This window comes from Cavia porcellus, unplaced genomic scaffold, assembly GCF_034190915.1.
Source record: "Cavia porcellus strain 051 isolate PalLab524CR breed Dunkin Hartley unplaced genomic scaffold, mCavPor4.1 scaffold_5, whole genome shotgun sequence".
NCBI classification, from domain to species: Eukaryota; Metazoa; Chordata; class Mammalia; order Rodentia; family Caviidae; genus Cavia; species Cavia porcellus.
Genome location: NW_026947488.1, coordinates 23,044,589 through 23,059,446, shown reverse-complemented (window position 1 = coordinate 23,059,446; position 14,858 = coordinate 23,044,589). Strand labels below are relative to the sequence as shown.

At 39.1% G+C, this 14,858-nt stretch overlaps 1 protein-coding gene across 9 annotated transcripts in view; it reads left to right on the top strand.

Moving 5' to 3' along the window:
- Ralgapb (Ral GTPase activating protein non-catalytic subunit beta) overlaps nt 1–14,858 on the top strand; it is a 95,782-nt gene that overhangs the window by 60,191 nt on the left and 20,733 nt on the right. For all 9 annotated transcript variants that reach the window (XM_013150325.3, XM_003467652.5, XM_063248357.1 and 6 more), the window contains 5 exons: nt 7,887–8,074; nt 8,201–8,307; nt 10,395–10,547; nt 12,656–12,865; nt 13,640–13,798. In XM_013150325.3, coding sequence (XP_013005779.2) covers nt 7,887–8,074; nt 8,201–8,307; nt 10,395–10,547; nt 12,656–12,865; nt 13,640–13,798 — 817 coding nt within the window. The remainder of the gene's footprint in view (nt 1–7,886; nt 8,075–8,200; nt 8,308–10,394; nt 10,548–12,655; nt 12,866–13,639; nt 13,799–14,858) is intronic.

Here is a 14,858-nt window from a genome sequence, read left to right as displayed (position 1 = left end):
CAAAACAAACCAGTTTAAGTGACACAGGACTTCAAAACAGTACAAAATCAGCAATAGTTACCATAATGCCTCTAGTTGTCTTCAAAATGCTGCAGATAACTTCAGATATAGTAAAAGTGAAACAGAATAGAACACTAAAATAAAAACAAAACAAAAAGAATGTAATAAAGGACTTCAAAGCAAGACAGTAGTAAATCCAAAATGCCTATCGTAATATATCTTGCTATCTGTGAAATAGCTGCCTGTGCCTTTGGATATAACAAAATCAAACAAAACAGTAGAACTCAATCCAATAATATAATGAAAAATGATAAGCATGTCAAAACAAGATAATGGGGAATTAACCATGGTTATCACCTTCAGAAGGAGATGCCCTATAGATGCTACATTGCATATCGCCATCCTCTGAATAGATGATGAGACTACTGTCCCTAGACCTGCAAAGTCAGTGAAACACCAAACACCACAAGCATCTAATTTCATTTTACCTCAATACCTATCATTGCAGTCTGTGTTTCTCCAGATCGGCCAGTCACTTATGGGGTGGTATATTGGCTGTTCTTATTTCCCAGCCTGCACATTGAAAGGGACTGCGGTCTGGCTGTCCCCTTGGCAGCCTGCACATGGCGCTGATATGCAGGGAGGGCTTGCTTACTGGTGACATCTTGTTCTCTTCCTCCACAGTCCATGAGTGGAGCTCCAGAATTTTTATCTTGTTGCTTAATTGATTGAAAGCTGAGAACTCTATTCCCTACCTTCTTGCCTGAATTTCTTGGTCTGAATTTCAGCGGGACAATCTGATCTTGTCTGCCACTTTTCCCTGTATAATCTTGTTACAGTGGGACCACTTGTGGCTGTGAATAGAGTATGTTTGTATTTGCTTATGGTCTTTGGCATTCCAGGACTTCTCTCCTGTCCCTTGGTCACATCTTCACTGCTCAGTGCTTTCCATCAGATCTAGCTACTCCATGGACCCTGTTGGTTACTCTGCTTCTGAGACACAACTCTTTCTTGCACCTTTGTGCTCCTTCTTTGTGACCCTCCCACACAGCGTGGAATTCTATACTGTCATTGTTATACTTAGTAACACTATATTTGATACAGTATATTTGTTTTTACTCCAGTCCAGGTAAAAGCCACTTTTCTGTCTGTAGTTCCCCTCAAGCTGCTGCCTACATAGAGACAGCTGTGGAATAGATTAGCTGGTTGGGGTTTTTTTTCCCCTTGTTGTAGTAAGAGGAGTGCAGAATTAGGACTCTTGAAAGTCATTTTAGTGTCCTCCTGCTGAAGTCACCCTTATCACACATTTGCCAAGTCATTTAGCTTCTAATGTTGGGGTACTGTATCCGCCAAGAGATTGCCCATTTCAGTTACCAAAAACTTAATGATTTACATTGAACTAAAAATCTCTTCCACTTTCACTTCTAGTAACTGATTTGTTTTGCTTTGTTTTGTTTTGTTTGTTTTGTTTTGTTCTGTTCTGAGACTGAGTCTTGCTATGCAGTTCAGGCATATAGTTTAGGCTGGTCTCAAACTTGGAACAATCCTCCTGACTCAGCCTCCCAAGTGCTAGAGTTATAGGCATGTGTGTTTATACCTGGCAACCCACTGTTTCTACTTCGGTCTTGATGGTGGAATTTTTTTTTTCTAGATATAGTACTGTTTGAAGACCGTGTTCTTTCTGATTAATTTCTGCCAGTACCTTCTGAGATTTTTAACATTGTAAGCATTGATATACTTTTGTAACTATGCAATGGATCCAGCCTATTCCAAGTTCTTATGAACAGCAAGCAAAGTATTAGCACACATACACTCTGTGCTGAGGGTAAAGCACCTGCATTTATTGAAGATCCTGAACAAAGAAATGGTGCTGGGACTGCAGAAAAGGAACACTGCACACTGCACAGAGTTGTTTGGCTTTTGTGCTCAAGAACAAGAGAGAAGAACAAGGATAGCACGCACTTTCGTCTGGGGTTATATAAATGCTCCTAGCATTGGTGCCTGAGCTCAACTATGTGGATAGGGAGTGAATTCCTCGGCTTCCAGTTTGCTCTCTCTACTGCCTTTCTCCTGGTGATTTTTATACCAGGTGGAGGTAAAAGGCACACTATCCCGTGAATGTGTGTGTGTGTGGGTTTTTTTTTTTTTCTTGTCTTTTTAAGATAGGGTTTTGCTATGCATTTCAGGCTGGCCTTGTGCTCACTTTGAAGCCCAGACTGGAGTAGAATTTACAGTAATCTTTCTGCTGGGTTTACAGGTGTGCACCAACATGCCTTTTTTTGTTTGTTTGTTTTTAGGCAGGGTTTTACAATATCGTCCAGGCTTTAAATCTCCCATGCTGGGGATCGAACCGAGAAAGAACATATATATTGTTATTGTCTGGAAAAAACTTCCATCACATCAAGTTTGAATTAGAATTTTTATCTTGTTGGGTACCATAATGATACCCATAATCCCGGTACTGGAAGCTGAGGCAGGAGGATAGCTGCAAGTTCTAACTCAGGGCTTTGTGTATATTAGGCAAGTGTTCTACCACTATAGTGTATACCCTAGTCCCACAAGTTGGGGTAGGTTTCGTAGGTAAATTCCTGAATATAGTACTGTAGATGTGGTCTGATGACATTTAAAAGCAATAGAATACTACATTTTCAGTAAAATGTATTTAGAGACTGCACCTAAATTTTTTGAGTCTTTTTTATGTTTACCTTTCATCTATGATTCATCTCTTGTCCTTATTTGTTTGTGGATGTTTGAATATAATACATAGAACTTTACATTCAAATCTGTTATTTTTTAATGTAAGGCTTATGCCATTGCTTTTAGTCTTCTATTGTGTGTGTGTGTATGTCTGTGTGTGTGTGTGTGTGTGTGTGTGTGTGTGTTCTGAGACAAGACTTCAAATTCTTGATGATCTTCCTGCCTCATCTTCCCCTGTGCTTGTAGGCATGCGCCACCATGCCCATACTTTCACTCTTTTAGTTTTTAGCTCTACTGATACATTATCTTTGCAGCTCAGCCTTTGATCAACTACAGATTTCATGCATCTGTTCTATGCATTGTAATCAATTGATAAAACTTTGTGGAACATAGATAAATTCACAGAGGATAGCAGCAGAGAATTCTCTTCATATTCACAGGGATTATAAAATCTTATCTACAGGTTTATTATGACAAGCTGTCAAAACTTGTCCTGATCTGCTTTCCTAGGCTAGTCACTGTCCAGAAGAAAATATATGGTTAGGCTAGTTGATTTCATGTTGTTGACTTGCTCCTTTTTTTTTTAGCAGTTTCTTTGATAATACAGTGGTATCTTAGTTCACCAAATGCTTTTGTTTGCAAACAGTTTGGTTTGCAAAGAGAAAAGTTTGGCAAACTTTTGTTTTTGTTTAAAGACTTGGCATGGGGTAACAAACACCAGCCATCTTTCTCACATAAACAGAAATGTAGCTATCTTTTTCAGAGTCATAGCTCAAATTAAATTTGTCAATCTAGGCTCCAGTTATCTTAGAATCTTAGCTGAGATACAAGTTCTTTTGGCCTGTGTGCTTTAGAACATTCATCTCTGTCTCATTTTAGAAAACAAAAGCCATGTTTCCTCATTACTCATGTGGTATTCCTTCTGTTTTGCACAAATAATTATAGATTTGAACTCAACTTCAAGTTGTTTGGGTCCTGGTAACTCTTTTTTTTTTTTTTTTTTTTTATTTAAAGAAAAGGAAACGAAAAAAAAAATACATGGAGATTAAAAAAAAAAGGGTAGAAATAATACTAAATTACAGACAAACAAAAGGTAAGAAATTACCAGTTGATAAGTTACAAATTGTCATCTTCGAAATGGCTGTTCAGGTTATAGAATTAAAGTATTTAGAATGACATTCAAAAAAGTGACCCTACAAACCATTCTGCTCTATGGCCGAACAAAAGCTCCGTAATATGATTATCAGTCCCACCTATTTGTTTTACATCTCTAAGAGGATAAGGTTAACCATATCAAAACAGAACAGAACATTAAAAAAAAACAATTTAAAGAAATACAGATTTCAAAGCAAGTCCACTGGAGATCTACCTTATCTAACTGTCTCTAGCTTCTTACAAATAGTTGTCCCTAACTTCACCCACTTTCTATACTTATTGCATATTATAGAACTAATCAAATCATTACAGGATGATGGAGTCTTTTTAGGTCCTCAAGTTCCAAATTAGGGAAGACATTACCAACTACCATCGCATCTCTCATTCTCTTTGTGATAGCCGTCCCCATCTCTGCATATGCTGAAGTTGAGCTGAAGAAACCAGTCCAGAGTCATTTTAATCAGCAAGCAATAGATTGCTAGAATTTATATTATAATGCTACAAAATAAGCCTCGGGTTTTTCAGGTCTCTTCCTCAGAGTATTTGTTCCTATCCTCTCTGTATTATAGGGAAAACCAAGTCATAACAAGACAGCGAAACAATTTCCTAGATAAACATGCAATGGATAAGACTTATAAAACTATAGTATAAATGATCTTCCATAGCTACTATGTTTTCTCTTGTTATTTTCAATAGATTTGTCGACAACACTGGCTTATTATAGTTAAATATACTATCACCTATTTTTATAAAAACTTATCTTTGACTGCATTGTAGTATTTGAGAGCTGTTACTGATTCATACCAGTATGGATATCCTTTACATCTTGTCATGCTCAGAGTAGTTTCCTCTACTTTTAGGGTTGATTCTAACACGCATACCGATTTCAAATAGGATCAGTCAAGGCCAACCAATAGTCTTATGATTCAGATACAATTAAGATCAGTCATAGTAAGACAACGTAAGTAATACAGGATTTCAGCCTAAGTCAATAGGAAAGTAAGGATAGTTACCATGGTATAACCTGCTATTTTTGGTTCTAGAGGTCTGTGTCCTCAAATCTGATATGAGTGGACAGACCAGAACAAATTTAATTCAATCTAAATATGGCACTAGGACTACTGTGTCTTTTAAATCATTATACACCATTAGCAATGACCTCTGCTTTTTTTTTTTTTTAAATATAGTTTCAGAGCTGTCTCTACCAAAGACTAGCTTACCATCTCTGCCTCATGTCTGCTACTCCACTTTTCTGCTATAATTTGTCCACCTTATTCCCTCATTCCATGGTCTGCCCCGTTCACTGAGGCCTCTCTGCCACTGTAGCTGTAATCCTGATATCTCTTCCTCTCTTTCTCTGTAATGTCCTTCAGCGCTCTCTGTAGGGTTGGATTGGTGGCCACGAACTCCCACAGTTCCTCCTTGTCTTGAAAATATCTTATTTCTTCATTAATTTTTAGAGAGAGTTTTGACGGATATATGAACTTAGGTTGCATATTTTTTTCCTTCAGGACTTGGAATATTTCTCCCCACTCCCTTCTTGACTTAAGAGTTTGTGTTGATAAGTCTGCTGTTATTTTGATAGATTTCCCGTTATAGGTAACCTGCATCTTTTCTCTGGCTGCTTTTAATATTCTGTTTTTTTGGTGGATTTCTGGGATCTCGATTATTATATGCCTAGGCGTAGATCTGTTTTGGTTGTAGGTAGCTGGCGTTCTGTATGCTTCTTTTATCTGGATATCATTTCTTTTTGCTATACGTGGGAAATTTTGCTTTAATATCTCTGTGAATATTTTTTGTATTTCATTTTTGGATGTTCCTGCTTCCTCACTCACATTCTTTATTCTTAGGTTATGTATCTTTTTATCATCTTCCAGTTTTAGAATTGCTTCTTTCTGGTTCCTTGTTATTTTTAAGAGGCTTTTTCTTTCACGTTCATAAGCCCTAAATCTCTCTTCAAGTTTCAGAAGGTTGTCTTTAGTTTCTGTCAAGGCATTTTGCCAATATTCAATGGAGTTTTTAGTTTCCTGATATTCTCTTTGGATCTGTTTCATGTATTCTAAGTTATGCTTAAATTCTTCTTCAGATGCTTCTCTTTCTTTTCTGATTTCCTCAGTTCTTCCATCTGTGTTCTCTTGGGCGGGGCTTGTCATTTCTTTAATTAATCTCTTTATATCTTGCCTCACTTGGATCAGGAGTACATCTTTAAATTCCTCTATGAGATCATGTAAGTACTTTTTAATTTCGGCTGATGCTGTGTCGAGCAATGGATGGTTACTGTGTTTGTTCTCTTCAGTGTTTAGTTCTCTTGGGTTTAATTTCTCCTGTTGAACAGCTGGAGATTTTTTTTTATTTTTATCTCTTGTCATGTTTCTGGTTTCTTTCAGACTGTCCTGGAGTTCTCTGGCCCTCTCCGAATTGCTTAGGGCCTTTCAGAAGCGTGCTGGCTTGAGTTTTTGCTGTCCTCCCCAATTTGCTGTTATCTGGGGTAGGCTGGGATGCAGGGGCGGTACAGTCTAGTCTCTAGCCTCTGTGTTAGTTAGTTCATAAATTAGGCTGTACTTTCTGGTTGTCACTGAGTTGTGACCATTCTGCATCCGCCCATTGGGCCCCAAGCAGAGGCCTGGTTTAGCCCCAGTAGCTCCTGCCAGTTCTCCCTGAATCAGAAGCAGCTGAGTAATGGCACAGGATTCTGCCCAGGTCCCAGCCGTTCTCTTCCAAACCTCTCTGTGATAGGAGCTCTAGAAAAGCAGATCTGCCCAAAACCAAGATGGCTCCCACTAAGTTCTCCGTGTGGAGCTGAAGCCAGCAAGCAATCAGACTCTGCCAGGACTCAAGATGTCTTCCACCAGCCCTCCCTACAGGGGGACCTGGTGATGTCACCAAGCTGCGGTTTCTGCCGCCAGGCTAATATGTCTGCACCAGACTCTGTGTTATTGATTTCCCCGTGGTGGCGGGCCAGCTGTTCTCTGGCCAAACCCAGCAGCCGCGGGGTTTTCTGTACTCACCAGAGTCCGGTGCAAGTCCCCGCTCCGGGACCGCCGCACACCAAGCCGTCCACACTCCCCCCCCCCCCCCCCCCCCCCGCGGCTCAGCGCTGACCGGTCAGATTTCTGTGCACCGTTTAGATTCGAAACGCCAGAGCTCTGTACATCCGCTCTGGTGCAGCGGTGCAGAACTGGCTGCCACCTGGAGTCTCGATCTGGGTCTCAGTTTCCCGCAGTCCCCAAAAGCAACTCAGCTTTTCGTGCTGGGTCCACGAGTCTGTTCGTTGATTTAAGGGCGCGGGATTTGCAGCCTCCGGTCTCAGCACGACTTTAAATCCTCCAGCTGTACTGTCTTGGTTAATAAGAATCGCTATCGATTTGTCTGGTCCTCTCCATGCTGTCTTTTTTTTTAGCTTTGATGCATGATCCCCTTGCCTGAGCTTCCCAATTGTGAGATTACAGGTGTGCACCACAAGCAGAGTTTTAAGTATATCTTTAGGAGGATCATAATTTGGAAGTGTGGTTAGTCATGTGCCCTGGGTAGCAGGCTAAGAGAAATTTACTTGCAGATATCAGTCTCTATGAAGGGATGGAGAAAGCAAAATGTGACAAAGGGAGGTGCTAAACTGTAATGCATTTGCAACAAAGTGCTCTAGGGCAGGCTTGAGCCTTCAGCATTCTCTCATGCTGAGGTGAGGTGCTGAGACACTAACCTCCTATCAGCCATTCATTGGATGTCGTCCATCCCAGAAATAAACTATGTTCCTAACTGAGAAATTTCTCTTTGACTTAGGAAAGTCCTGCAGAAGACTGAACTGAAAGCTATGGTCTCCCTACAGATACATCAGGGGGAATGGGCTTTCCCGTCTTGGAGGGCAGACAGGATATCGTGTCACAAGTATCCATGAGGAATAAAATCTGACTTGTGAAGAGGAAACATGGCTATAGCCAATTACAATTTAGAGGCATAGAAAGACACCTAAGTGTTTGAGGTAAACATAAGATTTTGCTTTGGAAATTAACTGTTCTCCATTCCATTCTCCATAGTATTATGCAGTTGCTTGGTGCGTTTCCTTCACCCAGTGGTCCTGCCTCTCCTTGTAGTCTGGTGAATGAGACCACTCTTATCAAATACTCCAGGCTGCCAACTCTAAACAAGCATAGTTTCCGATACTTTGTGTTGGATAACAGTGTCATCCTGGCCATGCTGGAGCAACCTCTTGGAAATGAACAAAGTAAGTTACAGCCCTTCCTGTCTGCTCTACAGCTAACTTGGTGTATTTATCAGTACTGTCAGAGAAGGAAAGATGTGAATTATCAATGGTGGTTGCCTGAAATAACTTTTACACATTTTATTTTAGATGATTTTTTCCCCTCTGTCACTGTTCTGGTCCGAGGAATGTCTGGAAGACTTGCTTGGGCACAACAGCTTTGCCTTTTGCCCAGAGGAGCAAAAGCAAATCAGAAGGTATCCATCAGAAGTTACAGGGAAGTGATGAGTGTGTGTGCATGTGTTTGTGGAGGTGGGTAAGGTAAAGATTATGTAACATTCAGAGTGTTGTCACATGCCTATAATCCCAGCACTCAACAGGCTGAGGAAAGAGGCTCATCAAGAGTTCATAGCCAGCCTGGGCGACACAGTGAGTTCAGGAGCAATATGAATTACAGACAGTAAGAACCTGTCTCAAAAAAAAAAACAAAAAAATTATGTAACATTCTATGACAAATCCCAGATAAAACAAATATTCTCATTTCTGGCAGGGTCCTCAATCCACATCAGAATCAACTTTGGGACCTAAAATTCCAAGTCTACTGAATTATTCTTTAAAAGCATCTTGAAGGCAAATGTATTTTCCAAAAGTTTTCCATAGGATTCTGACATTCTCTTAGGAATAAGGACTATTTCTATTCTGAGCAATTGCTCAGGTTTTCATTGCAATTTTAAGTGTAATAAAAATTAGAAACATGCCATATACAGAAATATTTTGGCTAAGCCTTTTGATATGTTTTGCAGTAGCAATAGGTCTTAACTTCAATTTTTTATATGATTTATTCTTGTCTAATTGGCAGTACACCATAAAATTTTTAATATAGTGTATTAATACAAGTCTTTTTTGACATTTGTTATTATGTGGTATTGCATCTGTGAGAAAGTTGGAAAATTCAGACGATAGAGAAGCATTAAATCACCTGTACTGACTCTTCACGGGAAAGAGCCACAGTTGATAATTTCCTTCCTATATATTTTTATTTTCATATGTAATATTTAAACAGGTTTGAGTCATTTGCGTACTGCTTTTTTCATTTACTACATCGTAAGCTTTTAGTTGTTAATAAAATTGTTTTAAAATATGACTTAATGAAGTTTCAGTAGCATTTAAGAGACTCCTACAAAAGTGGTATATGAGCCTTTTGTTTTGTTTTGGTGGTCCTGCAGGTTGAACCTAGGATCTTTTCACTGAGCTACATCATGAGTCCTGATTTTATTTATGGATTGTCTGATTGTTTGTTGTTTGAGGCAGGGTCTAGCTAGGTAGTTCAGGCTGCCTTGAACTCACTGTATCTCAGGCTGGCTATGATTCTTCTGTCTTTGTTTTTGAATCATAGTCTTATTAAGTTGTTAATTTGTCACATCTGGCCTCAAATGTGATGTTTCTTGTCTTAGCTTCACAGCGTGCTGGGATTATAGGTATATGCCATCATATCCCACTCTAAAAGTTGGGTATGTGTGTCATGTGAGCTGTGTCTTTTATCCCTTGAATACACCTTGATTTTATTTTGGTGGCATTATACCTATCATATTTTGTTGTTTTGGGGTGTTTTTTTTTTTTTTTTTGCTTTTTTGAGAGAGGGTCTCCCTATACAGTTTAGGCTGGCCTCAGGCTTACTTTGTAGCCCAGGCTGATCTTGAATTTGCAGCAGTCCTTTTTCCTCAGCCTCCTAAGTGTTGGCATTACAGGAGTGCAGCACTACAGCCAGCTTCCTATTGTATTTTAACAGCTCTGTACAACTCTTAAGTTAATGTTGACTCCTCACATGGAAAGGAAAGGAACTAAAACTTATGGGTGATTTAGTTGCAGGACTTTAGAACCATGAGGACCTAGTTTTGGTATCCCCACCATTGTTGGTTAAGCCCACCAAAGGTTCCAAAATTGAATTCACCTTTTAAAAACTACTTCTGACCTTGTACTATATTATATGGAATGATTTGAGACCTGATAGAGAAATAGATCTTAAATCTTTGAAGTGCCTCATCGATGAGATTAGCACTGAATGTGGGACATTTAGGCTGGGCAGCAGTGTTCCTCAACTCATTCATCAAGCATGAAGTGTATAAGTTGATGAATATTTTTAAGAAAATAAATTGAGCAAACAAATATACAGACTGCCTGCCCTAACCATGCACTGCAGCATTTGCAGATTCCTACTGAGTTTTTATGACATGTAATGTTAGGGAAACACAGGCATCAAAGCAGACTAGGGAAATATGTGTCATTATATCTGGGCATTGAACCTTACGTAATAAATGTAATGTTACTTGTATTATTTTAACAGCTTTTTGTACCTGAACCTCGTCCCATTCCTAAAAATGATGTTGGATTCAAATATACTGTGAAACATAGGCCATTTCCTGAAGAGGTAGACAAGATTCCATTTGTGAAAGCAGATCTGAGCATTCCGGATTTGCATGAAATTGTCACTGAAGAAGTAAGAAAATGGTTTTTAGCTGTTGCTCTCAAGGCATTGCTTTCAATGTATGGAAAGAACTTGCAGCAAATCGAATGCATGTTGTGACTGACTGTGGAATTGGGCCTCTCTGCTGGAGTCCAGGTCACTGGCTGCCTGGGTTGTTCCACGGTAGATTTCAGTAGTGTGATGACATGATCAGACATTAATAGGGAAGCATATTTAGCAGGGAGACAAATTCAGAGAGCATGTGACAGTCTGAGCAGAAGAAAGGAATTTCTGCATCACTGAAAATGAAGTTTAATATCTACAGTGTATTGTGGAGGTAGTTCCATGTAGTCTTGGGTTGATGAGGGAAAAAAAAGTTAAGAAACGTTAGATTTTGATCTTGAGTAACAAAGAAATGTTGGGAATATTCATAGACATACAGATATCAGGAAAGAGACAGGTTTGGGTAGATGGGAAAATTTATTTGGGTTTAGATTAATTTAGATATTTAGAATAAATAACATCTCTTAAGAGAGAAATTTGAGAAGAGAAAAATTTGAGAAATTTAATCAAGGTAGTGCTGGGATTACAGGAGTACGATCATGAGAAGTCAGATCATGAGAGAACAAGGCAAGACTGGAGAACTCTACTTTACTCTCAAATGCTGGAGAGATCTGAATAAGGAGGAGTAACTGAGGGCTTCTAGATCTGAAGATGAATGGTACCTGACCTTTCAGAGCAGGTACAAAGGAGTGTAAGGTGGGAAGCTGAGAATCAGGGTTTGGGAAGTGATGTGTATGAGTGAGAAGTGTGAATAGGTACCCTACTAGCTGTAAAGGGGAAGACAGAGAATAGCATTAGGAAATAGTCTCACTGAAGAAAGGCAAGGTTAGATTTTCTTTTCTTGTTTTTGCATTCAAAGATGCGATAGATATTAAACGCTTATAGGTTGAACAAAAGACCCTAGTGGAGAGAGATCAGCTAACACTAAGGAAATTATCAATAGTAGAGGCAGCAGAGTCAAGAGTCTACGAGATTTTATCTAGAAAGGGGATATTTCTGATAAGTCAGGAAAGGATAAGAGAGTAGGTAAAGGATCAGAGACATTTAGAATGGAAAGAAAAGAAATTGAAAAACCTAATGTAAATTTTAGCCATAGTTCTTACAGTGAATAGGAGAATCAACAATAGTTCTTAAATTTCCAGGTGGTTCAGACAAGGATGAGCAACATCATGTGTGGTAAAGTTACTTGGCTCACTCTGCTCACTTCTCGTCTTTGCCATCTGAGAGCATAACCAAAGAATTGGAGTGGTGTAAAGTTTGGCAGGGTCAGGAATTTGGGAGGATAAAGTTCAACACAGTCATTTTATGTGCCTAAGGAGAGTGCATTAAGATGTTAGGTTTTGGGGGGGGGGTTAGCTTAATTGGGAAGCAGAAGAATACTGAGGGCATGGAAAAGTAGGAGGAGGGCTTGAGTGCCTTTCAGTGATGGTAAAGCACATGCTCAGGGAGTAACAGGCAAGGAATTTAGGAGTGGAGAGGAAATTTCAAATTACAGCTCTTAAAAGAGGTCCCAGGTAAGATTTAAGATGTTTTTAGGACTGGTCACTGTGGTGCAAGTTTATAAACTGGGAAGGAAAGGCAGGAGGATTACTAGATAAGTCCAGCCTTGGAGTTAAAGTGCAGCCTTTCTTTAGTGAGACCTTATCTCAAAAGTAAAAATAAATAAAGGGATGGGAATGTGTGTGAAGGCCTGGGTTCAATTCTCAGTACTTCCTCCATTCTGTGTACCTGCCCCTCCCCGCTAAAAAATAAGGGCTTAGTTATTCAGAAGGTTGTCATTTGCCAGAGAATGGAATTTTAAAGCAGGTTTGATCAGAAGGGAAAGAAAGGGTGTGGGAGAGTCTCCAGGAGTACAATTAGGGAATCCCTGTGATTAAGGTAGGCTTTTCCAACATGAGGGGAGGCTGTAGAGGGAAAGTAGATGGGGATCTGAAAGTAGGATGGAACACCTTACCCTTTTCTTACCTATGTGAAGGGGAGCAAAGACAGAATGGTATCATTTATAGTCAGGAGGGGAAGAAGCAGTTGTTGAGGGTGGAGGAGTGAGTTCACAAGAATGAAGTGTTGGTTTATTTCAGTTAGAAGAGAGACATGAGAAACTGAGGAGCAGCATGGCCCAGCAGATTGCTTATGAAATCCACCTTGAACAGCAGAGTGAAGGGGAATTGCAGAAGAGAAGTTTTCCTGACCCCATTACAGATTGCAAGCCCCCACCCCCTGCCCAGGAATTCCAAACTGCCCGTCTTTTCCTCTCACACTTTGGATTTTTGTCTTTAGAGGCATTGAAGGTAATTTTCTTGAACTTTATGAGCAAATATATTCATAAATTAACATGCAGCTGATGATACTTATATTATTTTTATGACAATAGAAGTAAATTTTTAAAAAATCTCATTATTGGCTTGTCCTTCTTGTAAGTAAGTAAAGTTCTGTGTTATTGTACATTATGAGTACAAGGACAATTTACCCTGTAAATTTATGTAACATTCTGACTGGGGGGACTGTTGATAATACCCAGCCCTGAATTTTCTTGGGTGATACAGGACCTATATTATACATCTGAATGGAATCTACAGAGAATTAGAAAAGGAATGTTAAAGTCTTTCCCTAGTAAACTTTATTCCTGAAAGTACGGGCCTTAGTTGACGCAGCTCTTTTATGCAACTTTAAAAAAGAGATGGTCATTCTGTAGTATCTGTAAGCCAAACCCTTTCTATATTGAACAGTAAGATCAGACTATCTAGGGCTGTGTCCTGCCATGCATCACTGCTTGGCAATGCTGTGTCGGTGGGGTGAGTTACCTGGCTTTTCCTTACCTGTACCATGGGATGAGAAAAACATCCCTTTCTTTGGTCATGTGAAGATTAACTGGTATAAGATTCTTCTAGTAGTATTTAACCAAAAGTAAGTCAGCTTGTAACATAAACATTTCCTTTTGTTAAGTTGAGAACTGTGTCATTTATTATTAACTTACAATTTTTTAATGTAATTTTTATTGTGAAGAAATATTGCTTTATAAGTAATGAAAGAAATAACAGTTTTCCTTTCTTCCTTGGTGGTAGGAACCTGCAAATAGTCGTCTACCTCCTCACCTTATTGCACTTGATCCCACGATACCTGGGTTTTTTGATGACATTGGATATCTGGATCTCTTGCCATGCCGTCCTTTTGACACAGTTTTTATTTTCTATATGAAACCAGGTCAGAAAACAAACCAAGAGGTAAGAATTCTGAATTTTTTGGGGGGCGATGACTTTTTGTGCTATTCATATGCAAGATTTTTCATGAAAGTATTGTTCTTCATAAGAAATGAATATTTTATATTTGATGTTTACATTCTTAAGAACCAGTTCACAAACCTAATTAAAATCATGATACTAAGGAGTCCTAGTCTTGACCCTTAGGAAGTATGGTTTAATATAGATATATAATGTACGTCTTTTCCTTGAGGAATTTGTATTTTTAAGATGAAAGTAAATACAGAATTCAAATAAGTCAAAGCAATACAGAAGTTTTATCACAAAAAGCTAAAGCTAGGCTTGATTTTTCAAGAACAGAATAACGCTATGAACATTTACTGAACATCCTTCCCGTGATGGAGCCTGCTGGGATATTCCAGGGAGCAACAAGCTTCCGCTTGAGGAGCTCCCTTTGCACATACTAATCTCACAAGCACATTGTTTCAGGGGAGGCACGTGTAGTGTGCAGTGGGGGAAATAATACCTGAGTTAAAGAAGTAACAGATGACAATGTATAGTACAATTGGATGTATGTTACTGAGGAGACTGGAAGGATACAGAAAAATAGAGGTGAGAATGGAAGACTGAAGGAGGTGATTTTGAAGTTTCTGCTGGAAATGAATAGTTGAAATGTAGAATAGACAGTCACCAGCTGTGATTAGGAAGGGGTCAAAGGGAGGTTTGTAAAAATATAGCACTCAGGTGTGTTAGATTAGGGCTCTATGACTATGTTAGGGTTATTTGACTGCATGATCTTGGAATAACTTAAGACCATTCACTAATTAAATTCTCATGCTTTTAGAAATTTACCAGCACAAAATGTTTTCATGAGAAATACTGTTTTGACTTTTGTATTGGTGAACTGCTAAAAAAGAAATTTATTTTAAAAAACCTCTTTCTCTTTTCATATTTGTGCTTCAGTCATTTTCCCAGGGTTATAGTGATAAGACATACAAAGCTTCTAGCTTAGAACTACTGTCAGGAGGGGAAAAGAGACCATTAAATGGGCTTCCCATAGTAAGGGTATGTCACAGCCATAACA